The 25,524-nt window shown below is 45.3% G+C and overlaps 1 protein-coding gene across 1 annotated transcript in view; it reads left to right on the plus strand.

The window, feature by feature from the left end:
* The window catches only part of GALNTL6 (polypeptide N-acetylgalactosaminyltransferase like 6), a 2,683,170-nt gene that overhangs the window by 2,045,799 nt on the left and 611,847 nt on the right, over window positions 1-25,524 (plus strand). The window contains exon 7 of the mRNA XM_085641833.1: window positions 10,006-10,191. Within this exon, the coding sequence (XP_085497959.1) occupies window positions 10,006-10,191 (186 nt within the window). The remainder of the gene's footprint in view (window positions 1-10,005; window positions 10,192-25,524) is intronic.

Genomic DNA, 25,524 nt, shown 5'->3' on the forward strand with positions numbered 1-25,524 from the left:
AGCTTCAGGCATGATCCATCTACCCACAACTCTCCATCTACCTCTGAAAAGGGCGTATCCTGGAGATCAATACGACCCTTTGTTTGTTCCTCAGTCACAAGAATACAATCATGCGCTTTCTGTGCCTCAGGCTGTGTCTCGGGGTATGGCAACAATGTGGCCGGATTTAATGTCACGCACCTTTTTAACGTAATGTGAGGAGCTAAAAGCGTCAACTCATATCCCGTTAAACGGGCACTGGTCAAATGCTGCGTCTTTGTTTGATTAAGCAGGGCATCAACAGCGTGGGGAACTAACACCAACAGTTTATGGGACAATACAATTCCTTCACTCTGCCGTATTGACACAGCTGTCGCCGCAACCGAGCGAAAACACCCCGGCAATGCTCGGGCGACAGGATCAAGTACAGCCGAAAAGTATGCACAAGGGCGCTGCTTATCACCATGCATCTGTACTAAAACTGATAATGCACATCCATCTTTCTCATGCACATACAACGAAAAGGGTTTTGCATAATCAGGGGTCCCTAACACTGGTGCTGAACAAAGGGCCTGTCGCAATTGCTGAAAAGCAGCATCACACTCATCTGACCAAGGGATTGGGATAGGCGTATCTTTTGTCAAGAGGGCTAGTAATGGCTTAGCCGTGTGTGAAAACCCCAGTATCCACTGTCTACAAAAAGAAACGAGGCCCAAAAATGCACGCACATCCTTCTGCGTGGATGGCCTCGGTGTGTCCAAGATTACTTGGATACGATCTGGTGTGAGTGCACGCCCCTCCTTAGACAAAAGGTGACCCAAATAAGTCACCTTTGGTCTACAGAATTGCAATTTCTTCCTAGAGACCTTGTGATTGTGGGAGGCTAAAAAGGAAAGTAGGGATAGCGTGCTTTTCTCGCACAACTCCAGGGTGTCAGCCGCCAACAAGATGTCATCGACATATTGAATGAGGGCGACCCCCTCGAGTAAAACAAAGGAATCCAACTGTCGCTTCAAAGCCTGACTATAGATACTAGGGCTTTCTGTGTAGCCCTGGGGAATTCTACAAAAACGATAAGATCTATTGTTTAGTGTGAACCCAAAAAGAAATCGGCTATCAGGGTGAATGGGAATAGAAAAGAAGGCATTTTTCAAATCAATCACTGAGAACACGGTCGCCGTAGGCGGGACCAAGGTAAGCAACGTCGTGATATCGGAAACCACCGGGTACTGAGGTATCACGATCTTGTTTACCTCCCTCAAATCAATTATGAACCGATAGACCTTTGCATCCGTGTCCTTTTTCAGAATAGGGAGAATCGGACTGTTACAGATATTATAGGGAACTTCTTCCACTACTCCTACTGCGATCAAATCCTGCACAATCTGTATGAGAGCTTCCTCGCCCTCCTGGGAAATACGATACTGTGGGAGGCGTGGTAGCACCGCCCCCTCCTGGACACTAATGTGGACCGGAGGAATCACCATTTGTCCGACATCTGTGTCTGAAGTCGCCCATAAAGCTTGGGGGAGGGTAGCCAACAACGCATCCTCTGAGATCGTACACATCCGCCCAGATCGGGGGTAGTTGTCATTTAGAATCACCCTCACACCCTCAGGGGAACAACGAATTGTAGCCCTAAAGTACTTTAACATATCAAGGCCCATAATGTTATCCGGTGTGTACGGAGCAAGCAGAAACGGACAAGGCGCAGAAAAACAATCAACTTTAAACGCAAGGGGCTGTGAAAGAGGGCTTCGGGAGAGTGTACCGTCAAACCCTACCGATGTAACTATTGAGCCGGATGGGGGAGCCCCCGGAACCAAGTACCTAGACAATGCACTACGTGTCGCTCCTGTATCCACTAGGAACTGATCAGTAGAACCTAAAACCTCAGCCGATACATAAGGACCCGTCTGATCGACCGGCACCTCAACTGATTCGGACCCCCATCCTACGCATTCCTATGCATGCTGAGAATCATGATATCCCGAGTGATCGATATCCGATACATGATACTGATGCTGGCGATCGAAAACGTTTGAGCTATCTCGGTGCTGGCCAGCAGTGTCGAAACGGACATTATCGTTAGAATTCCCTCTAAAGTTCGAGAAGCCCCCTCTACCTCTCTGGCCACCCGCAGTGTGCCCCTGCCGCGAAGCACGCAATGCTGGGCACTCCCTGGCCCAATGGCCCAACTGCTTACAGTACGCACATTGGTTCTTATTCAAATCAGATCGGCCCGAAGGGGGACCATAAGATCCGCCCCTTCCCCTATTATTATTACCCCGGCGGGGCGGGCCATATACTTGTGCTAACATCACTTTGGTTTTGAGATCTTTCGATTTCTTCTCCTCCTGGCCCTTCGCCTCGTGCTCCTGACGCTCATAATACTGAGCGATGGTCAGAAGGGCCGTCGGTGTCGCGGAGGACCAAGAACTCTCACTCGCTTTTAACCGGGCCGCAACTGCCGGCAGCAGATTGGCCACATATTTGTCCGCGAAAAGGTGGCGGCCTGTGTCATCGGTAAGCGACTGGCCACTAAAGTCATGGAACGTTTCTTCGAAGCGCGTGAAGAAATCTGCAACTGACTCATCAACTTTCTGCTTACATGCCGCTAACATATTCCAGTCAATCTTTTTAGGGGGGATTATTGTTTTCAATTTAGCCACAATAGCAGCAGGGAGATCTAGAATATTCTGGGGTGGTTTCTGTGCGGGCTTCCGTTCCCTATCCTCATCCTCAAGCTCAGACCACCGGGCCTTAAAAGCAACTGCATCATCCACCTTTCGGACAGACCGCCACGTGTCCGGTGGTAGAATAAGGCCAAAGAACAGATCTATATCCGCTAAGGTCATAATGCAAGAATTCAAGGCCCCCTCGACTTCTTCATAGAAGGCCGCTGGATTCTTGCGGGGGTCAGGCAATGCATTCTTTAACGCCATAACATCGGCCCTATGCCAAGGAGTATAAACCCAATTATACACAAAATATCCCCTAGCATCGGCGGAGTTAATGTCCGAGCTAGTCCCTGCTCCTTTCGGAGGGACATACAAAGGTGCCGCCTCTCGCATCGGTTTAGCATGCACTACATTATCCTTATCTGACTGGGAGGTGGATGGGTGGCCCCCTGCCGCAACTGAATCCGACCGCTTCTCCTCCTCCGCTCGTTGGCGTGCTTTCTCTCGAAGGGCCAGCACCTCGTCCCGCAAGGCGAACAGCCGCCGAGCCGCCTCAGGAGCCTTAGAGGGAGAAAAAGCACCGTTACGTATTGCTCTGGCATCCGAAGACACTTCGTCAGGCTCAAAAACATGAGAATATTTTCGGAAAGCATTAATCACTTCATCCGCGAAATGACCCAGAAAATACACTTTATCTCTCTCCTGCCATGGCCCCCAAATTTGAAATAATTCCTCCATGGATACCTTGCCTTTAAGCGCACGGAAGGAAATTTGCCGAAGCTCAGCCATTTGCTCGGCCGGCAGCATGGACCGTGTGTCTACCTTACCCGAAGCCGGGTCAGAATCTTGCGGCCGCGGAGCGGATGCGCCAACATAAGGGGGCGGAGAGCGATCTAGCAAATAAAAATCATCATCAGGATTATTAAGGACAGGATAAAGCGGCTGGCGAACAACATATTGACCCGAAACTTGCAGCCTACGCTCTTTCTCTTGTCTGTCCGTTTGCTCTTTGTCCTCCCGATGCTTCGCTTCCTGCGCTCGCATATGATCATTCTTTCGTTGCTCCTTATCAAACAGCGCTTTCTCACGTTTCTCTCGCTCACGCACTTCCTTCACCCATAATCGCACACACTCAAACATATCCTGACGAGCACGTCGCTTACACATACACTGTTCCACATACTCAATCTTACGTATATCAAACGATCCATACAAAGGCCATCGCAACTCAGGATCCTTCCTAGTATATTTCCTCCATAACGTGCTGTACATTATGGAAGAAAGACCATGCTTCACGTACATATCCCTATTAGGAGTCCCCTCTGGGGGAGCTGGAGCAGATTCCTCGAGGTTCAACCGGTTATCCAAACAGCAGCACCACTTACGGAGTGCGCTAAAAGCAGGCATGCTAGGAATAATGCAAAATATGCAGTATTATCAAAAAAAAAATGGCACTTAATCGTTGCGCCGTTCCAAGTTTACACAGCTCCGGAGAAATTTCTCCACATTACCTGCCTATATGTGTTGCAACGCATATATTTTCACAAAGACAAATTCAAAATATGACTAGTCACCATCAATCAAACTCAAATAGCCAGACCAGGCTTCAAAACTCGGAGCAAGTACCGTACAACGGTTCTTACCAATCAAGAGTCCAGGTTCCAACTGCCAAGCTCCACAATCGCCCAAACGGCTCTCACGGCAGGACCGACAGAAGAGGTCTCAGTCGATGACCGGCGCCACCCAGATGGTCAGCTCGGAAGGGAAGGAAGAAAAACCTCGGGATGCCAGGGCTAAGACGCCGCTGGCAGTGATCACGTCCCCGGCCAAACTCCTCACCTTCGTCGCGACCAGTCCTTCGAGCATCCGAGTCGCCGATGAGCCCCACGTGACGGGCGCCAATTGATGAATACAAGCCCCAGCTAGGCCCGCAAGAGACAAGGGTTCGCTCTCCTGTAACGAAATCTATAAGGAAGTTGGCACGGAAACTGCAAAGTACAAAAACAACGTTTATTAACCCTTAAGGGTGGTCCTACAATCCACACAACACTCTTCAGTATTGCAAGGAGTAGCACACAGAACTTGCGTACATTGTCCCCTTTTATACACAACAGAGGGGCTCATGAGTGGGTGGATACCACATGAAGTCGAAGAACATTACCATTTAGGGTCATTCTCGATACCAAATCAATACATGGGCGGAGCTAACACACTCCTTGAGCCCGCGAAAACACATGGTCAAGCAAAGCTAATTATAACAGATGTGGTCAAGTCTGGGCATGCGCCAGATGGACAAGAGAGCTATTTATAACTGTTGCTAGGCAGATTACAAGAGCAACTAACACAGAGGTCGGACTCTCCTCGTGGTGAGCACATGGCAGCATGTCAATACAAAATGGAGTCCGGACTTCGGCCAACATAATGAGGAAGACACGAAAAAAAGGGAAACACTAATGTTTTCAGTGAATGCTTAATCACATTCTGCCTTAATTTACAACAGTAGGCACCTCTCTGCAGGCAGAATTCCACAGCAAGGGAATTCAGGGGAGCTGGTGGTGAAGTCTTGTATCCCTGAGACTTCAGGCGGGAGGCAAGCTCAGTTTCAAGCCCTTAGAGATTCTTCTTCAAGATTGCAAAAGTACACACAAAGTTCCTTTTCTCCTTTCCTTGGCAATAAAGTAACCACTGCAGGCCAACCCCAACAGCACAGCACAGGGGCAGTCTCCTCCTTCAGCTTCCTTGGTTTTTCTCCTTGGCAAAGGGTCGTCTTGATTCCCGGAAGTGATCTAAAGTTCTGAGGTCGGGGTCCCCCCTTTTATACACCAAAATCATTTGTCTCTGGAGGCAGAGAGTGTCTGTACCTAGTCCAAACCAGTTCTGTGCAGTCCTGGAGCACTTTGTTTACAGGACTCCTTCTTTCCTTTGACAGTGTGGGCCAGGGTCATCAGACACACCACAGGAGGTGGAGCCAGCATTGTGGAAGGCAGGCACAGCCCTATTCAGGCCCAGTTGCTACTCTCCCCACCACTCCTCAAGCAGATAGGTCTATTCAGCCTTGTGCTGACTCACCCTGTCTCCTGGAGCCAACCCAGCCCCTGTCACTCACAAACCAGACATGAAATACACAACCTAGCAGAGGCAGGCTTGGATGGTTAGGCAAGAAAATACCTACTTTCTAAAAGTGGTATTTTCAAACACAGAATGTTGAAACCAACTTCATTAAAAGATGCATTTTATCATTCTGAGTTAAGGCATACTAAACCCGAATTTCTTTTCTACCTAGTTCCCTGAGACAGTTAGGATTATAAAATGTTATAATCAAAGTACCCATTCCGGCCTATGGGAACAGGTAGCCTTGCTATAGTGAAAAACTAAATTGGCTTTAATTCACTATCAGGACATGTCACACACATCAGGGCATGTCCTCCCTTTTACATACAATGCACCTTGCCTTTGGGCCTACCTTAGGGGTGACTAATATGTAGAAAAGGGATGGTTTAGGGACTGGCAAGTGGGTGCACTTGCCAAGTCGACATTGCAGTCACAGACTGCACACAGGCTCTGCAATGGCAGGCCTGAGACACACTTTACAAGCTGCTTCTGTGGGTGGCACAACCAGTGCTGCAATCCCACCAGCAGCATTTGATTTACATGCCCTGGGCACACATGGTGCACTGTACTAGGGTCTGATAAGTAAATCAAATAAAGCAATCATGGATTCACTAATCCAATACAACACTTTACAATAGGGAGCACTTGCACAGTGTGGCACTGAATAGCAGTGGCACAGTGCTCAAAAGAATCTAGACAGCAAAACATATAGCAAAAACACAGGAGGCAACAGCAAAAAATGGAAAGGAGACCCATGCCAATGGTGCCGGGTCTAACAGTGACATTGCAAAGAAGGTCTCCAGGACTGCCCCTGCATCCTGAGTAAACAGTTTTAAAACTGCAAATTCCACCTGGCAAAATAAACTTTTTGCCAGTTCTAAACCTCCCTCTGTAATACCTGTAAGTCACCCCAAAGGTAGGCCCTGAGTGCCCATAAAGTAGGGTGCACTGTATATAAAAAGCAGAACATGTTTCCTTAAGTTTTACATGTTCTTCCAGTGAAAAATCTTCAAATTCATTTTTCACTGTGGCAAGGCTCTTTCACTAATAGAAATGTTATAACACCTTCTAATGTTTAACTTTAATTTGGGAGTAGCTAATTAATAGCAATTTAAAAATCCAATCAGATGGTAAATTCAGATTTTAAATTACTATTTTGAAAAATTGCACTTTTAGAAAGGTGGCATTTCCAACCTAAACCACTTGTAGTCAGAGAGAATAGACAACTGTCACTAGGCAGCCTTCTTTAAGGTCTGAATTGCTCTTAAAAAGGGAACAGGAAAGCCTTGACTTGGAGGAGATGTGACCTCATCCTGACAGGATGGCCTGGGGGATGTGGCCACCAACTGTAGAAGTTTCATTTGGCAGCTCCTTTCGCAGGTAGATATAATTTATCTTTCGGCCAGCCCCTGTCATTGTCCCAGTAGCTAGAGTGGTATCAATCTCTGTTGGGGGGACAAATTGTCCCAGAATTGGTTTTGCAGGGGGAGTTCTTCATTTCCTTAGACAAAACCTAGGGATGTGCCCAGGGCTCTGACAAAGGAAAGGTCATGTTGGATTTTGGAAGAGAAGAGCACTATGTGATTGTTAAGGGCCAACCCCCCAGGAAATGATATTAATTGGGTTCCCCCTGGGAAAAGTTTCCATATTGGTTAGGGATTCACCCGTACCCACAAGCCAGTGCCAGGCTTAAACATTGCTCTCCCAGATACCTTCCTCAGAACACTACCAGACCTGAGAAGGACTGGACCTGCTCACACTTGTATCCAGAACAAAGGAGCAAACTACAAGGAATAGATGGCTAGCCTCTTGTTAAGGTACAGGGTCATGAAAACGGCCAGAAACTAACCGGAGAACTAAGCTGACCTGTTCCAACTTGACTAGCCCTGAAGCCTGCTGGTACGTTCCCCTGGAGTAGGTTCTGACCAAGAAGTGGTGCCCCTAAAGTCCTGGTGCCGTTGGATAAGTAAAACAGTATACTCCTTATGCTTAATCTTAAAAGCTGGGGCTTAGAAATGTTTCCAAGAAGGTTTGCCAAAAGAACCCAGGTACCACTGCCGACCTCTCATTGCCAGTTGGATTCAACTTGTTGATTTGCCACACTGAAAGAACTTTGACTTCAAAAAAGGTTTCTGAGTCCAAAGGTAGAAAGCTTCACCAGGAGAAGACACTGAAAGCATTTGGCCAGCGTGAAGTTTGATTTGTCCCGCTCAGACCTTTCCAGTCAAAAGTGAATGGCTTCACAGGGACATTGTCCAATGGCTGTCTAGCCTAGTGGAACCTATCTTTGCGGCAGCCTACTGCTTTGCCTGTTGAGGATCTTCAACTTCCCCAAAAAAGTAAAAAGGTAAATCTTTCCACCTCACCGAACCTTGTCCCTGTCTCCCAACTGTTCCATAGTCGACTTTAACTTATGACTTTTACCTGGCCTAGCATAACCAGATAGTGTCCTGAACTTTATGGCGTAATAAACATCTACAACTTTGAAAAAAAATATCTCTGGTTTTCTACATTTGATTTTTATCATTTTGGTGTCTGATTTACTAATAAAATGTTCTCTGTTATTAAAAAGTTCTCTGTTTTAATAAATTGGAGTGGGATTCTTATTGTGTTGTTATTTCTACCCTTTAACTGCTTTGTTGCTGATAAATGCTTTACACATTTCTCCTACGTTACGCCTATCTGCTCTGTGCTACAGTTGTCAAGGGTTTTGCTCAGGTTTAAATTATTGAAATCTAACTGGACCTAGTCCAGAACAGTGCCATTATGATTGGAAGAGGACTACCATCTACTTAAACTAATAATCCACTTTGTCACAGTGCTCTGCACTGGTTTCTGTGCTGGATTTCTCATTTGGTTCATTGTAGGTGTTATGTTATACATATTTGTCAATTTAAGCAGTCTAGCTAGCCACATGATGAACTCAGAGATGTTTATTTATTATGGGTTGTACAGGTGCTTGTGTGGTGCTGAACATTTTGTGCTGCACCTCTAAGCTTTTGTAATGCTAAGTAAATCAATGTAATGCTTTGTGTTACTTTTAGTCATTTTGTGCTGCTTACCACTACCACAAACACTTAGAGGCCGATTACGAATTTGGCATGCCACGGACCACCAGACGTGTGGAGGCACGGTGGTGGTGGTCTCCTGACCGCCCTAGAACAATCAGGGCTGTCAGACTGCCATTGCCCTGCTGCAGCTGCCAGGGAACCGCAGTTCCCTGGCAGTGTTGTGGTGGTCAGGAGGCAGTAATATGCTTGGCAGGACTGTCGTGGTCCGACCAAGCATATTACAAGTTTCCTCTCCACTATGTTTTTCATGGCGGTTCCACTGCCATGAAAACTGTGGCAGAGAGGAAACTGGTGCCTCATGCCACGTGGATGCACACGGGCGGGCACATGTTTGCATGCATACAAGTACCTGCACAGCATGGACTGTAATGTTTTTGGCGTTCCTATTGCTGGGCCCATTTTCTGAAGCACTGCTGTGGAGTTGCCAAAAACCAGCCCACCAAACAGGAGGAAACTCCTAATCTGGTAGGTGGCCTGACCACGGGTTTGGCGGTGCAGTGGTGGGGCAGGCTCTTGGTAAATCATGTCTTGTATGCTTGTTATGCACTACTTAATATCTCTGTAGGTTAGGGTTTTTCAGCCCATGCATGATGGTTGCTCTTTCCCCAGCATAGGGTTACACATAATAGGGATTCTTTAGCCAAATACAATTTTGAATCTCCTGACGTTCTGCCATCGCTGCAACAACCTGTTTTTTCTACTGTTAATATTTTCATAATTGTATATTTACTTTTCTTTCATACTATATAATTATCTCCTGTACGGTAGCTTTGGGGGAAAGCATTTGTCAGAGTCTACAAAATAAATAATACTAAGATAATAATTTTATTTGAGGGTAGTCCAACAAAAGTTACAAAAGTCTGTAATTCTTGCATTTTGAAAAGTTCAAAGTACAGAGTATCTCTATGCACACAATGTATGATGATAGCAGAAATCAAGGAATACTCTTTGTAGGATTGATTGGAAAGGCTCCAGTATAGGATATGTTTCACACTATTGGCTTTTCACTTGCCTGTTTCTATGTCACTCTCTGGACTAGCACACTTTGCATCATACAATTCTGGCACTATTTTGTGCATCACAGTACTGTAAGCCTTTTTCTTATTGAATTGAGCTTTGAGGGATGACCATGCCCAGTGATCATGATGTTCTTCTCTTGGCAGAACACTTGAAGGAGAAACTGGAGGATTACATGGCTCAATTTCCAAAAGTGAGGATTGTGCGAACCAAGAAGAGGGAAGGGCTCATTCGTACTCGGCTGCTAGGAGCATCATTGGCTACAGGAGAAGTCTTGACGTTCTTGGATTCCCATTGCGAAGTCAATGTGAACTGGCTTCCCCCCTTGCTAAGTACGTTTTTCTTTAATCTCTTCATAACTCTTTTTTTACAGAATGCTTAATAATAGTGGTGACTGTAAAATATATCTGCAATTTAATGTATTAATGTACAGCTGTAACACAACACTTGAAGTAAGATCAAGAATGCTCCACTTCACATGACGTGGTTGTCAATTTTATAGCATGTTACACTGGTTGTCTGCATGTTTCTAATTGCTTCATTTTCCACCTCCATGCACTTTATCCACCACTGATATCCTCTGTCTCTACTGTATTAGTATGTGCTGTGTGCTCTTCCTCCACATTGATTACTCCAGGTCCATCCTCCCTTCACTAACATCCTTTGAATTTTGGCCTATATTTCTGTAGAATGCTCTCCTGCTCTGTAGTTTGGTGTGCGCTATACATGTACATAATGGTATTGTACTTGGAAATTTATGGGGCATGTGTTCATCATGAGTTCCAGCTGACATTTCAGTATTTTTAGTGAAGAATGGTCTGAAAGGCCAGTTGAACTATAGGCTGGCTTGGGCGGACATCACCTCTGATGTAGTCTGCATTAATAAACTTGATCCTTCATCAAGAAGAGCCCCTAAGGCCTTACAACAATTTGGCAAGAAGTGCCAGTAGCAATTTTCAGACTACATGGGACGATAAAAGAAACCCATCATAATGAACTATATACTGGTGTACAGCCTTATTTGAAATATGGTAATATGGTCATTTACCTGACAAAGTTATATACCTCCCCTCAATGTAACTAGAGATAAAGACTAAGGGGCTTATTTACAAGCCCCTTGTGCAACCTGTACATCACGTTTTATGACTCTCCGGCATCACAGAGTGCTGACCCATATGAACGAGGCCATGCTAGGCCACTTTGTGTGCCTTTTCATAGCCTTGTACATATGGTGTAAGGCAGCACTGAACAAGTCACTGCATTGTCTTACACTGCATCAGAGAGGCGTTCCTTGAGCGTTCGGGTGGGTTTTGCCACGCAACACCCATGGATTTTGCCGCATTCCCAGATTTACAAGAATCTTTAAACCTGGGAAGGTGTCAAAACTGTATGCCTCCCCAGAGCAGGCGGAACGAGAAGCAATATGTTTATTTCTCCTTGATTTCTGCCTCTTTCTGTGTGTGCTGCATTATGCAGTACACACAGAAAGAGGAAAACATCTCCCTGGATGGTTTTTGTGCTGGAAGGGGCCTCTTTCTGCACAAAAACAATCCTGCCAACAACGCAGACATCCTTGCACCATGGTGAAAGTGTGTCTGGGTTGGAGCTAGGCCCCATATTGAGGACCGGCACTGGCTGAAAAGACAGGAATGCACTATATCTCGTAAATAAGGTGCATTCCTGCTCTTTTGACTTGGCATAGGACAGCAAAGCAAAAACACTTGCAGTGCTGCCCTACACCAAATCACTGTAAATGAGTCCCAAGCTATCTAAAAATTAGTGAACGCATTTGTTACTATTATTACTATTACAGCCGAAACTTTAGTCCATACTACAAGTACAGTAAATGTTTGTGAGAAATTGGGTTCTTGGTTGACTGGGGTGTGAGACCTGGCCAAGCAAGAACCACAATCCCTTGCAGGGTTAATCACAAAAAGTCACAAAATTAACATGGGCTTATGAATATTTCAGGTTTTCTTAAAAACTACTGCCTACAAAATCAAGAGTCAACAACGGGCATCTAGTCACATGAGACCGGGTCAAAATTGAAAAATATGATCGACGGCAATGGAGCGCAGTTTAGAAACCAGAAATGGATTGGGCCCAGTCAATGCCTACCTTTGACCTGGAAGAATTTCTGAGAAAATGTTTCTGGTAAGGTGAAGTTCAGCAGAGCAAAGCTGCAGGAGGTTACCGAGGAGGAAGAGTTGTTGTCGGATATCTTTGGATCGAAGTGAAGATTTATATGTTTGGACTTAGTCTCTGAAATGTAAGTTGAAAATCCCCAGTGGGATGAGTCAGTGGAATGTAGCCGAACACACTTCCCCTTTACCGAAGGACTGCTGAAAAGGACTTGCTGCTGCAAAGAAGAACATAGCCGGAGAAACTGCAAAGTCAATCCAACCAACGATCCACCTTAGGCAGCTAGAAGAGCAGGTTGATCCCAGTCTCCTACTGGTTCTCAGAGCAGTTTTTGGCCAAAAATTCTCCGTTTTGTGATTTGGACATATGGGCACCTTTAACACCACAATTAACGGCCCAGGATTGTTGGGACACCTCTTGGGGGTTCAGGACTCACTCAGGAAGGGTCTGGGTGTTGGTTAAAGATAGTGGTAGACTTTGGAGTCCCTGTGACTTTAAATAGGAGGCCAGCAAACTAGCCCTTGGAGTCACTCTCATAGTCCCGGGTGCACATAAAGATGCAGTGTTTAACAGTAGGGCTGACCTTAGAGGATTCAAGTCTGGCTCCACACAGCAAAGCAGTCCTCCCAGCTATTTCAGAACAGTCACGCAGACTGCCCAGCAGGCCAGAGCAGCTGGCAGTTCTCTGAGAGTCATTCCTCAGGTCCAGGAGTGAACTGAAGAGTTGGTGTCTGAAGACCTATTTCTATACACTGGTGCCCTCCGTCTGGAAGGTGGGAGAAGCTACTAGACAGTGACTTTGAAGTGCATGGAATTTCCTGCCTCCCCTGCTGTGGCTCCAAGCTGGCTGCAGTGACAGTGTGGTGGTGATAGGTCCTTTACTTAAAGGCAGAGCACTCCCTATTCAGTTGCATAAGGGGCTATGCTCAGCACTGTCTCCCCCATCCGGCTAGCAGATGATCCATTAGGGCACACCTAATGCCTCCATTCTATGACTATCTGAGAGGAATTCACAAAGTTTAACTGTTAGTTACAACCATTCATGTAACCCGAGACAGGCTGCAAGCATAAAAAAGTTAATGGCAGAACAATGCCTACTTTCAAAATTGTAATCAAAATCTGTCTTTACTATTTAGTAGGGTTTCTCATTACAATTTCCCAAAGACACCAGGCATTACATAGCTTTCAGTCCTCATTGGAAATGACAGTTTATTGAACATAACACGGAATCTGCAATGCTATCCTATGGGAGGGGTAGGGCTCAAACTAGTGAACAACAAATGTAGGAGGTTTTCATTACAAGAACATGTAAAACTTAAAAGTACATATCCAACATTTCAATTACAATGCACCCTGCCCTATGGGATACCTCGGGCTTACCTTAGGGGTAATATATGTGTGATAAAGTGGGAATTTATGGCTTGGCAAGGGGGCTTTTTTGCAAGCCAACGTGGCAGCTTAAAACTGCGTTCATTTTGCATTGGCAGGCCTGGGGCATGCATGGTATACAGTGCTACTTAACTGTATGGCACAATCAGTGCAGCAGGCCCACTTGTAGCATTTCATTTAAAGGCCCTAGGTATATGGCATACCACTCTTCAACTCTACCTTATACTTTTTAGTTTGACATTGTCAATTGAAATATACCTATTTTCTTTGTGACCAGTCAAAGGAGGTAAAATCACTGTACGAGCACCCTTCAAACCAAGAACTGGGGCCAGTGCACGATAAGAGGGATCAAATTCTTTCTTGTTCCCCAGCTTTTCTCATACCAGATCTCCAATGTTAGGAAGCCAACCGGTGACCAGATTCAGCATTGCCGTTTCAGTAGAAGAGGGTGCCTGTTCTGAAGTTGTCACAGGTCTTTTGTAAGTCCTGTAACATATTACAATGGTTATCTACGTCAAATGTTGCGGCAGCTGCCACAACGTCTAGACCATCAAGGTCTGGCACAAACATTTTAATGCCAAGAAGCATTTTGTATGGGGTCTGCCCACCCAGAGATCTTCTTAGGAGATTATTAAGTGCACATTGAACCCCATACAAATGAGGCAGCCAGTTACTACCAGTACCTAAGACTCTAGCTGTCAAGATTGCTTTAAGTCACAGTTCATTTGCTCCACTATAGAATTGCCCTCAAGTCTGTATGGAGATGAAAACTGCACCAGCACCCCCTAAGACCTAATTGCGTCCTTGTACGCCTTAGAGGTGAACACCGGACCTTGGTCAGAATGGAAGGTGCCACAGGCAAACCTCCCGACAAAGACACACAAATCTCTAATGACATTTCGAGCATCAGCACTGCATTGTGGCCAAACCCATAGGAATCTAGTGCACGAATCCATTGCAACAAATATTTATTTATATGTAGTATCGGAAGTCAAGGGGCCGCAGTGGTCAAGATAAATACAGCCAAATGGCTGATTTGAAATAAAAAGCTGTGTTTGTGGTGGTCGCGAAACCGTAGATGGTCACACGAAAGCTCATAATTACGGGTTTGTTTATATAAACCACGCCACCAATAATGTTGCTGTAAGATTGAAACAGTCACTGAAACTCATGCTATGCCATGCCTTCATGTGCGACTATGATCAAAGGAAGCCTGCGGTCCGTGTTGGCAATCAGCCGATCCCCAACTGAGGGTATTGTAGCATAAGAGACTTATTTGGGTGACAAATGATAAGAATACTTAGAAGGGAAGCCCTGCAGGTAATATTTTCCTTCCTTTGTAGCAGCTATGGCTGCCAGAATATCGTTATCTATTTTAGTCATGGACCTTGTAACTGCTGCAACTGAACACATGGCCACTGCAGATGTGGCTGCCTCATCAGCCAAAGAATTGCCAACAGCATGTGTTCCCACACGCTTATGGCAAAGAGTATGAGTAACCTGTGTGAGTGGCAGACGTTCTTTAAGTTCTGCCACTCGAACCCAAAGCATGTTATGCTTTATTGCGTTGCCTTTAGAGTCTCGTTAATCATTATGAGACCAAAAAAATAAATTGTCATTAAAAGACTGGACACTGTAGTAGGAATCGCACACAATAAGAGGGTTCAAGTTAGGATCTGCAAATTCTAGGGCTAAAACAAGAGCACATAGCTCCGACAATTGCGTGGTACAATCCCCAAGTGCCTGTGTAATCAAAATAGAAGACTTAAATTCACCATTTAACAATTGAACCAGCCACAATAGCGCAACCCGCTGAATAAGCATGTTTGGACCTAATGGCCCGTTGAGCCGAGCAGTCGGTATAAATAATACATTTGTACTGGTCCAAGGGAAGCAGCAACAATGGAGGAGGATGAACATGTTCATCCTTTCAGAAATCCTGTGTCTGCAATGCGGGATCAAAAATAAACGTGACATCAGCTGATGTCAAAGAAGTTGCCCATTGTATCCATTGGGGATGTAACGCTTTAGAATTCGGTTCACTCGCCTTAGTCACTGCTTCTAAAGCAGGTGTAGGTGAAACCATAAGAATGCGTTTCCCCCAGACCAGAGATCGTTCTTTCAGAATCACCATTTAGACCAGAGTAAAAAAAAATAATCAAATTTGGAAAACTGCATTTCTGCTGCTGTGTACAAATGTTATTTGAAAGCAATTGGTACTGTGTCACCTTCATTAAACGTTAAGTATGTGAAACTTATCGTCCCCGGCACAATACGTATGACCAGGTTCATAGAATTATCATGGGTTAGCAAGAAGTTGGTCGCAATTAGATCTGATTGCAAAGATTGAAGAATAGAGTTATGTTCCCGAAGGCAGCTGGCAGAAGAATACGAAGGTTGTATCAATGCATAAAGCGGTTTGATACACTGGGCATAATCAGGAATGTATGTCCTCCCGAAATTCAAAAATTCCAGCAAAGATTTAAGTTTTTTCAGACTAGATGGAGGCTGAAATTGCGCACATTTCTCCAGAAAGTGGGGGCCAACCCCCCACCTTCATTATGGAGCTCAGAGCCCAAGAAAAGCACCACTAAACAAGTGATGTGTGATTTAGCAAAGTTAAATTTATACCCAAACCACAGAATAATTCAATCCACGTTGACAAGATGTGGAATCAGTTTGTCATCTGTCAGATAAATATCATCGAAATATGAGAGCGCATCTGGGTCAATGCTGTGTAACAAAGACAAAACACGTGCAGCAAAAGCTCCAGGGCTGTTCTTAAAGCCCATTGGCAAACGCATAAATCTTTTTGGGTTGCCGACCTCTGTAAATGCGGTCAAATCACGGCTCTCTTGAGGCAAATTGTGACTGTATAATCCATTGGAGATATCCAGTGTCGATTTGTATTTTTTACGAACAATGATATTCACTAACAAAGAGCTCTGTGTGTTCTGTACTGCAAATGTACAAACATGACTATTTAAATTTCAATAATCCAATACAATGCAATACGAACCATTCGGTTTCATTACTGGAAAAAGAGGTTTATTCATGGGTGATACACAGCGTTCAATTACACCTTGATATTCCAATTGGGAGAAAATGTCACTGATGGAAGCTTTAGCCTCTCGTCTGATTGGATATTGTGGTTGTGGTTGCGGCGTGGATCGCAAAGGAATTTCATGTGCTGGCGAATCTCTATCCTAGCCCAATTGATTGCGATACACCGCCGGAGCCAGGGCCAATGCCCACTCCGATGCATAAGCCTGTTTAGCTTCCTCAGGGAGGTAACGTGAAAAACTCAGAAGTATTATGTTCTCTCCTCGAGAAGAAGCCAGACTAAATGGTGGAGGGCAATCCGCCTCTGCCAACAAAATGTCATATGAGGAGGTGAGATTTTCCCAGAAATCCGCAGTAATTGTATGCTGTATATCACCCTCAATCTGGAGGACTATTTCAAATAGCCTATCAGGTGGTGCAATTTGTGTATCTACTGTTTCTCTGTAATGAATGTATTAGTTGCTTCGTGCTGCCAGACAATGACGCAGTGCCGCCCACACTATGGTAACCTCAGCTGCGCTGTCACAGCCCGTGTCCACTTTAGGAGTAGGGTTCTCACTGTCTGAGGCATGGGTACTCACAAACTTACTGTCGGGGGCCAAAATTACAGTGTGGTTTGTGGCCGAGGGCCGCACCGGTAGGGGTGGGGTCAGTGGGGGGCGGGGTCAGTGGAAGGGGTGGGGCTAGAGTAAAAAAAATCAAACCCGTTTCAAAACATTAGACAATGCGACAATGCTGCATTTCAAAAGCAGATGTAACTACAAAGAGCACATTTTGATTATACATTTTTATTAGCAGACAATAGCAATCTTAAGAGGCATTACATAGCTTCATACACACTTTGTCCCCAATTCCATCACAGTCTCTTTCTCTCTCTGTCAGTTCAGTCTCTCTCTCTAAGTCAGTCCCTCTCTCTCTCTCAGTCAGTCAGTCTCTCTCTCTCTGTCAGTCTTTCTCGCTCTCTGTCAGTCAGTCTCTCTCAGTCAGTCAGTCTCTCTCTGTCAGTTAGTCTCTCAGTCAGTCAGTCTCTCTCAGTCAGTCTCTCTCGCTCAGTCAGTCTCTCTCAGTCAGTCAGTCTCTCTGTCAGGTAGTCTCTCTCTATCTCTGTTAGTCAGTCTCTCTCTGTCAGTCAATCAGTCAGTCAGTCTCTCTCTCTCTCTCTGTCAGTCTCTCTCTGTCAGTCAGTCTCTCTCTATCAGTCAGTCTCTCTCTCTCAGTTAGTCTCTCTCTCTCTGTCGATCTCTCTCTCTCAGTTAGTCAGTCTCTCTCTCTCTCTCTCTCTCTCTCTCTCTGTCAGTCAGTATCTCTCTCTCTCAGTAAGTCAGTCTCTCTCTCTCTCAGTCAGTCAGTCTCTCTCTCTCTCTCCACTCTCTCTCCCTCCACTCCCTCTCTCCACTCTCTCTCCCTCCACTCTCTCTCTTTCTCTGGGGGACCATGGGTAAATTACCTGCAAAGTCCGCGGGCTGGCAAGGAAGGCCTGCCGGGTGGCTGGTGGCCTGAGGGCCGTACTATGAGTACCATGGGTCGGAGGCATACTTTGCGGTTAAAGCAGCAACCTTTTTCTTCTGATACGGGGGTCTAAAAAGAGGCAGTCCCTCTGGTTTGGCTTTTAAGTCAAACTGGCGTGGCAGATCATGTCCCTGCTGAGCGATCGCGCCTTTGCTGTGATCCTGGCGCTCTCCACCACCGAATTGAGAATCCGATGCGTCCTGTAAAGAACGAGGAGAGCGCTGATCAGGGAGTTGAAATCTCTCCAGAGACTTAATTTGGAAACTCCTTGATCTCCTTTAACTCCATTAAATCAAATCCTGAAGTTTGATATTTCCAACAAAATAGTATGTTCATTCAAGACTTTCCCTCTGGAGTTACCTTCGCTGAAACTGTCAATATTGTCTTTTTGAAATTTGAATTAAATTTGTTACAATCTCAAGACTTACAGACAGTAGAATCTCTCTTTTCTCCTAAACTCCCCAAGTTTCATTAACGCTAGAGGATTACACAGCCAAAACACCCTGACTTGAAAAGACTGGGGCCCACATTTATCATACGTTCACACAACACAACAAATCAAGCCACCCTGCTGCTGTGTGTGAAAGGGAAGAAATTTGCTGTATTCAACATTTCACCTCCCCTGGGAGTCATAGCATTTTGACATATTCCCAAATCTACCACTAATGGTAAATCTGGGAATGTTCCAAAATCCATGGGTGGATGCATGGAAACACCCAAACTCCACCCATAGAATGGCTCCCTGGGGCACAGAAATGCTTTGCAGTGATTTGCACTGCTTTACATTGCTCCAGATTTATTGAGCCATGCAGGCCACACAAGGTGAACTTGCTTGGCTTGATAAATCTGACTTTAGTGTTGAGTCACCCTTGCATCACCTTTAGTGGTACAAGAGCGACGCAACACTGTGATAAATCTGGCCCCAGATTTCCAGAGAGGTACTTAGTAAGATTAGCAAGACCCTTTTGCTGCTTGCAACAAAGTGATTTCTTCGGTCTCTACACTCCAGCGCTGCTGTTGCTTCTTCCTGGTAGTCCAGATGACTAGCAGTCAGTCTCAGTGTGGAGCTCCCTTTTATAGTTAGACTCCACCCTGGTGAGCTCTTGCAAGACTTACTGCTCCCACAAGGTCCAAGATAACCACTAGAACTAGCCCCCGCTTCTGATCCCCATATGAAATAAACAAAAGCACTTCCTGGCATAAAATGCCTGGATACAGGAAACCACTAATATGTTCAGGGCAACAACTAGTAACAAAGAGACAACTCGAGCAGCCCTGGGGTAAATATCAATCCTTCGGGGTCTATACGGAGGTTTCAAGGATGCACAACTGGGTAACAGGCAGAGATTTTTTTCTGTTGTGACTTGGTGCTCATGACAGGTACTAAGGATCTTGCAGACTTCTGACAACCTGTCAGACTTGAGGGGAGTATATATGTATGGTACACGTGTTGTTTCATTTTGATGTTTGAGTTGTTATGCCCATCACTTATGTGTATTGGTTAACATTCTATGAGGCAAGTTATCTTGATGAATGCCAGATCTGGGTATGGGAGATTGTTCCTTTTCAGATAGGGTAAGTGTTGGACCTGGCCCTCCCTGCAGAGTCCCCACCAAACATTTGGTGTTTTACCCTCCACTTTCGGCAGAATTAATTTTTGTTGGCCTTTGGAAGTTGTGCGCTGTACCACTGCTAAAGTGCTTTTGCTCTCACCCCTTGGCTTATTCCCAATGAACTTATTTAATTTGCTTCTAAGTATCTTGTTCAGTGACATACCATATACCCAGGGCCTGTAAATGAAATGCTTCTAGTTGGCATACAAAAAAAACCCCCCAAAAAAAACACTAGTCCACACATACGTGGTGGCCCCGGCTTACATCTCGCTGCCTATACTGCACTTGGATTGACTCCAGTATCAGGAATACTCATACAACACAGTGCGCCCGCCCCGACCATCGCAGCGGGTCGGCGACCCGACCCTACAGCTAGTGCCATCTAGTACCGCACTATTGGTCTCGTGGACAGTCCCAGATTGATTTACTTCGAAGCAGATGCCTTGCACGCTGCACCATACCCAAGATCTCCACCAATCACGCTGGTCATTCGGCCCCCTTGGTTCTACCTATCCCTGACCTCGCTAAGACGTCACCTACGCCGCGCCAAACCTGTGATGCATACTACGCACGTTAATATCCTGATTTGACCCTGGACATACCTACTCTGACTTCCGTAGCTGTCCTACTCACAGCACTTCCCAATTTGGGCAACCCGGTCCTGATTACGATCCTGAATAAATAGGACCGAAACGCCGTCGACCATCCTATCAGCGCAACTCACGGCGCACTTTCTACTGTTGTTCCTAAATGTTTATAATCATGTTCAATCATTGTAAATAATTATATGTGCTGAACCACTGATCCTCTGTACATCCTTTTTTTCACCTTTTCACCTTGCGCCTCTTGCTGTCTTCTTCGCACTTGTTACTTGCGCTGTCACCACTTTTGTCACGAGCACAACGTGCACCAAGTTCTCTTTGGGTTGCCTTTGCAACTTTTGCTTACAGTGCTGATATAACTGTTCTGCATAAACTGAGATTCCAATATATGATGCCATGAGCACTTTTGACCAAACTACCATGAGTCTCCCTTTTTCCTTTTTGTAATGTCATTTACATACATATGTATTTGCCTTCCTCATTGAATCCGGTTGAGACATTGTTGCTAGTTTTTTGTCTACTCACCCAGATCTCAACCTGGTCTATGGGCTATACTCCTGATGCTATTTACTACTCTAGTGGGCACGCAGCACCTATTGTGCCATCAAATTAAGTAGCATCTTAAAACATGTCCCAAGCCTGGCATTAAAACCTGAATGCAGTTTTAAACTGCCATGTCAACTTGAGAGTTAAACCCTCTTGTCAAGCCTTAAACTTGCCTTTAATTACATATGTCACCCCTAAGGTAGGCCTAGGTAGCCCATAGGGCAGGGTGCTGTGTAATCAAAGGTTTAGATATGTAGTTTTAGGTTTTAAATGTCCTGGCAATAAACAAGTCTGAAATTCATTTTTCACTACTGTAAGGGCTATCTCTCTGGGGGGGAAGAGATAACCAATTGATGTTTGGTGTCTCTAGAATCACAATTTAAAATCCTAACTTATGGTGAAAGTTGGATTTTAAATTGTAATTCTGAAAATGTCACTTTTTAGAAAGTTGGCATTATTCTTCCCTTAGCCCTTTTGTAATTTGGCCACATGACTGGGTGTATCTGACAGACTTTGTGAATTCCTTACAGTCAGTCATACAATAAGGAGATAGGTGTGCCTGAATGAGCCATCTGCTGGCAGGATGAGGGGCAGAGCTGAGCACAGCCCAACTTGCCACTGAATAGCCTGTTCTTTGCCTTTAGACAAATGGCCCAACAACACTGCATCGTCACTTTAGCTAGCTTGGAGCCAGGGCAGGAAAAGCAGGGTATTCTGAGCACTTCAAAGCCACTGTATAAAACCTTCTACCACCTTCCAGAACCAGGGCATAAAAGAAGTACCTATGGCACAAACATTTCAGCACACGTCTGGACCTGTGGATACTCTACCAGGAACAAGGACTGCTGAGCAGCTAGAAAGGACTGCCATTCCGCCTGACTGATTCTCTAAAGGAACTGCTGCCCTGCTTTGCTGACCAGCTGCCTTCTTGCCTGGGGAAGAACTTGGTCTGCAACTTCATCTTGATCCCAGGACCCCAACCTGACTCAAAGGGCCAGTCTGCTGGTCTCCTGTTCTGAGCCTTGTGGACACAAAGGGCTCCCTAATTAGTTCCTGGATGACCCAGCTGTAGTGAGTGCTTGAAGCCTAAGAGGTGCCCCTTAGGTCTTTGACCCTAGATGTGGCTCAGCGTTCTTAAAATCATGCGTTTGGGCTCTTTGCCATCTTGAACCGAACTATTTACATCGAGAACTCACACTGAAATTCAGCGCGAGCTGCAGTCTGCCTGTTTCTTCACACAGCACGCACCGATTGCACACTGAGGACCGCCAATGAGAAACACCAGCCTGCGTGTCCACAACACCTGCCCTGCTCTTTAGGCCATGCTGATCACTGCCTGCAACATTCTCCTTGCTCCCTGCTACCCTCTCCAATGCAAACAAGACTCTTGGCACAAATTTCGAGAAAATAACATTTCAGCTGGACTAATCTGGGACTGTATCTGAGCCGCGCTCCATCACGGTCAGCTTGAACTTTTGACCTGGCCCAGCACAACCAAGTAAACGCAGTTGGTGCTTTATGCTTTTGGGAGCTAATTTTCATTTGAATCTTTAAAAATTCATAATTCCTGTTCTACTGATCAAAATATTGTTGTTTTGGTTTTGTTATATTTATTAAATTAAGCTCTATTTTTCTCACCTGGTGTGGGAATATTTTTGTATGGTGTTTTCACTGTTTTACGTGTTGCATGCATACTTTACACATTGCTTCTAAGTAAAGCCTGACTGCTCGGTGCCGAGATGCCAAGGGATGAGCAATGGTTAATTTGGGGTTTGATTGTGCCTTAACCTGACCAGGATTGTGGTTCCTGCTTGACCAGGGCTCACACACCCAAGTCAACCAACAACCGTATTTCTAATAGTAAGCATGCCAAGAAATATACAGTCCGATTAACAAATGTTCCTCCTAACGTAGCACAGCAACAACATTTATTGTGTTGCACTGCTGTTAAAATCAACACGGAGACAGCTGTAGAAAGACTTGTCTGCTGCTGCTGTTTTGCCTTTTGCTGGTGCTCTGATAAAGCTCTATACACTAATTGGTAACTGTTCCTGTCAGAAAAGAGGTCATCAACCTATTGTGGTTGAGAGTTGATGTCAATGTGGTCTCCTAAGAAGATGGTTGGGTCTAGGTGAAGGTGGAGGAATTCCTCCTTTTGGAATTAGTGCCCTCACACACCCTTGCGGGTGTCATGCTACCATCAAATACACCTGGCTGAAGAGGGGTGAAACCCTGAAACCGGTCCTAGGTGGTTGTTTCCGGTCCAGGGAGGACTTGGCTTGGCAGTTCGGGCTGGACTGTTCCCATGAGGCACATGGTCAAGATTTATTTGCATATGGCCAGGTCTAAACTGGGGTGGCATGGTGAGCAAATGAATGATTGATTTAACCCATATCTCTTGACAGGGGGAGAATGTTTTAATTGTTCTGCATTCCGTCCATCAATTGTGTGTCTTTTACCATCAAATACAAGGCACCAGCATGGGAAGTACTTTCGCGCCGAGCCTGGCATGTTTATACATGGCCAATTTGAGGATAAATTCATCTTGGGAGTGAGCAATCCACATAGAACCAGTATCCTATTGTGGTAACAATAAATTAACGATATCCTCCTTTTCTGGTGAGGGGATGAGGAACAGTGCAGAACCTTTTTTGAATGGATCAACACCTTAGAACCCTATCTGAAATTTACAGGCACCAGATCAAAAGAAAGCATTCCTTTCCTTGATCTCCCTCTCCTCATCTCCCTACAGGATGGCGTGCTACTGACTACAAACTACAGAAAACCTACAGATAGGAATAGTTTGCTTATGTATGAAAGCCACCACCCAAAAGCACTAAAGAACAATCTCCTGGTAGGCCAGTTCCTGCACCTCCGACGAAACTGCAATGCACTCAACGAGTTCAAAACCTAGTCCAGAATGCTCTCTGAGAACCTGTCATAACAGCACTATCCGAAGAAGATTATACGACAGGCTCACAAAAGGGTTAGAAACAACCATAGAGAGGCCCTCCTGGAGATCAGAGAAAAAGCAGAGACAAATCAGAGACAGAGTCATTGACATGCGTTACCACATTCACTCCCAACTCCAACAGGATCCAAAAAATTATAAAAAAACACTGGAGGATTCTTGAGACAGGGAGTTTTACCCCAGGTCCATCCCCTCTTTTTGCATTCAAACGCACTCAGAACCTTAAAGATTTCCTGATTCATACATGTCCCAAACTAACAATCCAGAGACCACCTACTCTATGGGCCTTGCCACCAGCAGAAGGATACTTCCCCCGTGGGACATGCTCTGCCTGTCCCCTGACTACACCATCTAAGCGGATTGACCTAGGTCTGGCCAGACCTTGGCATCAGAAACGCCACACAAACTGCATATACCTCATCACCTGCCCCAGCAGGATGAGTTATGTAGGGATAATTACTAGACCAGTTAAAATCCGCATTGGGGAGCATAAAAGCGCAATTTGATGCAGAAAAACAAGTACTAGGTTACAGAGTCATTTTCTGGAGAAAAACCATTTCCCAGACAGTTTTAGGTGGACAATCATTGAATCTAACCCCAACTGGGCCACGACACACTATTCAGGCAAGAACAACAAGTGGGTTTTTCAATTGAAAAGCAACATAGGGGGCCTCAATGACGACATTCCTTGAATGTTCTAATCACAACAACATCAGACCAGAGCTTTATGACAGTGTTGGGTCCACCATATGATGTACTACTTACCTCTCAATTACTCACCCCGCATACCATAGGGACAAATCCTGCCTCACAAAGACACTGTAACTACTTAGTATGACAGCACCTCATGAGTGTCTGCTCACTAAAGGAATTCCAACATTTCCATATATGTTATTTATTGACATTTACGACCCGTGTTCCTTAACGGGGTGCAAGGCAGGATTAGGGACCACGTGTAGCTCACGGTAACCTAGGCTGATCATTTACCTCCCTCCTGGATCCCATTAATCCAATTACGGTCAGTATAGGGACCGACATCCTCTTGTGTTTTTGGCCATTAGCACGATCGAACCATACAAAACCCTTTCTAAGAGGGCCGCCACAGTAACAACATTTTGTTTGCACTGCCCATGATCACTATCAAACCAGAAGTAAACCCTTGGTCAATATGGCCGCCACAGTAACACGACCTTTGCCCTGATATGAAGCCACGTTATGGGAAACACCCACATCGGCTCTGTCGATTCCAGGAAGTGGACGGCCTATAACTAGGCAACCATTTCTCCCCACGCCAACGGCGATCCTGATCGGCAGGGCAGGTAACGGGCTATCAAGCAAGAGGCACACTGTAAGTATATTCCGGCTGCTCTCCACTATGGACTCAGGTAACTTTACCGCACCATTGTCTCACATACTACACAAACTAACGTAGCCTTCACATACTTTCTCGCACTTACAGTTTTGCCTCTTTGCGACCGCAGTACTCGTCGGCGTGGCCAATCCTTACGTTCAGATGGGTAGGCAGCCTTAATTTACCATGTGATATTTCTGTTATCTATGCAATAAGCGGTGCACATTGTCACACTATCCTCATTTTTTACCGATTATACACGTTACGAGCGGCGCACAGATATAGACGTTAGCCGCTGACCGCTCTGTTATTTATTATGCACAGACTTCCATAAGCACTTATATACCGGATGTAGGTATCAGCCACTATTCGCTCAGTTTCAGATAGCGTTAACGGACTGTCACGATCACACAGGCATATCCTGCCTTTTTTACTTGACCGTAATTTGACACTTACCCTGGGTGTTTAGAATTGATGCA

This window comes from Triturus cristatus, chromosome 2_2, assembly GCF_964204655.1.
Source record: "Triturus cristatus chromosome 2_2, aTriCri1.1, whole genome shotgun sequence".
Classification (NCBI taxonomy): domain Eukaryota; kingdom Metazoa; phylum Chordata; class Amphibia; order Caudata; family Salamandridae; genus Triturus; species Triturus cristatus.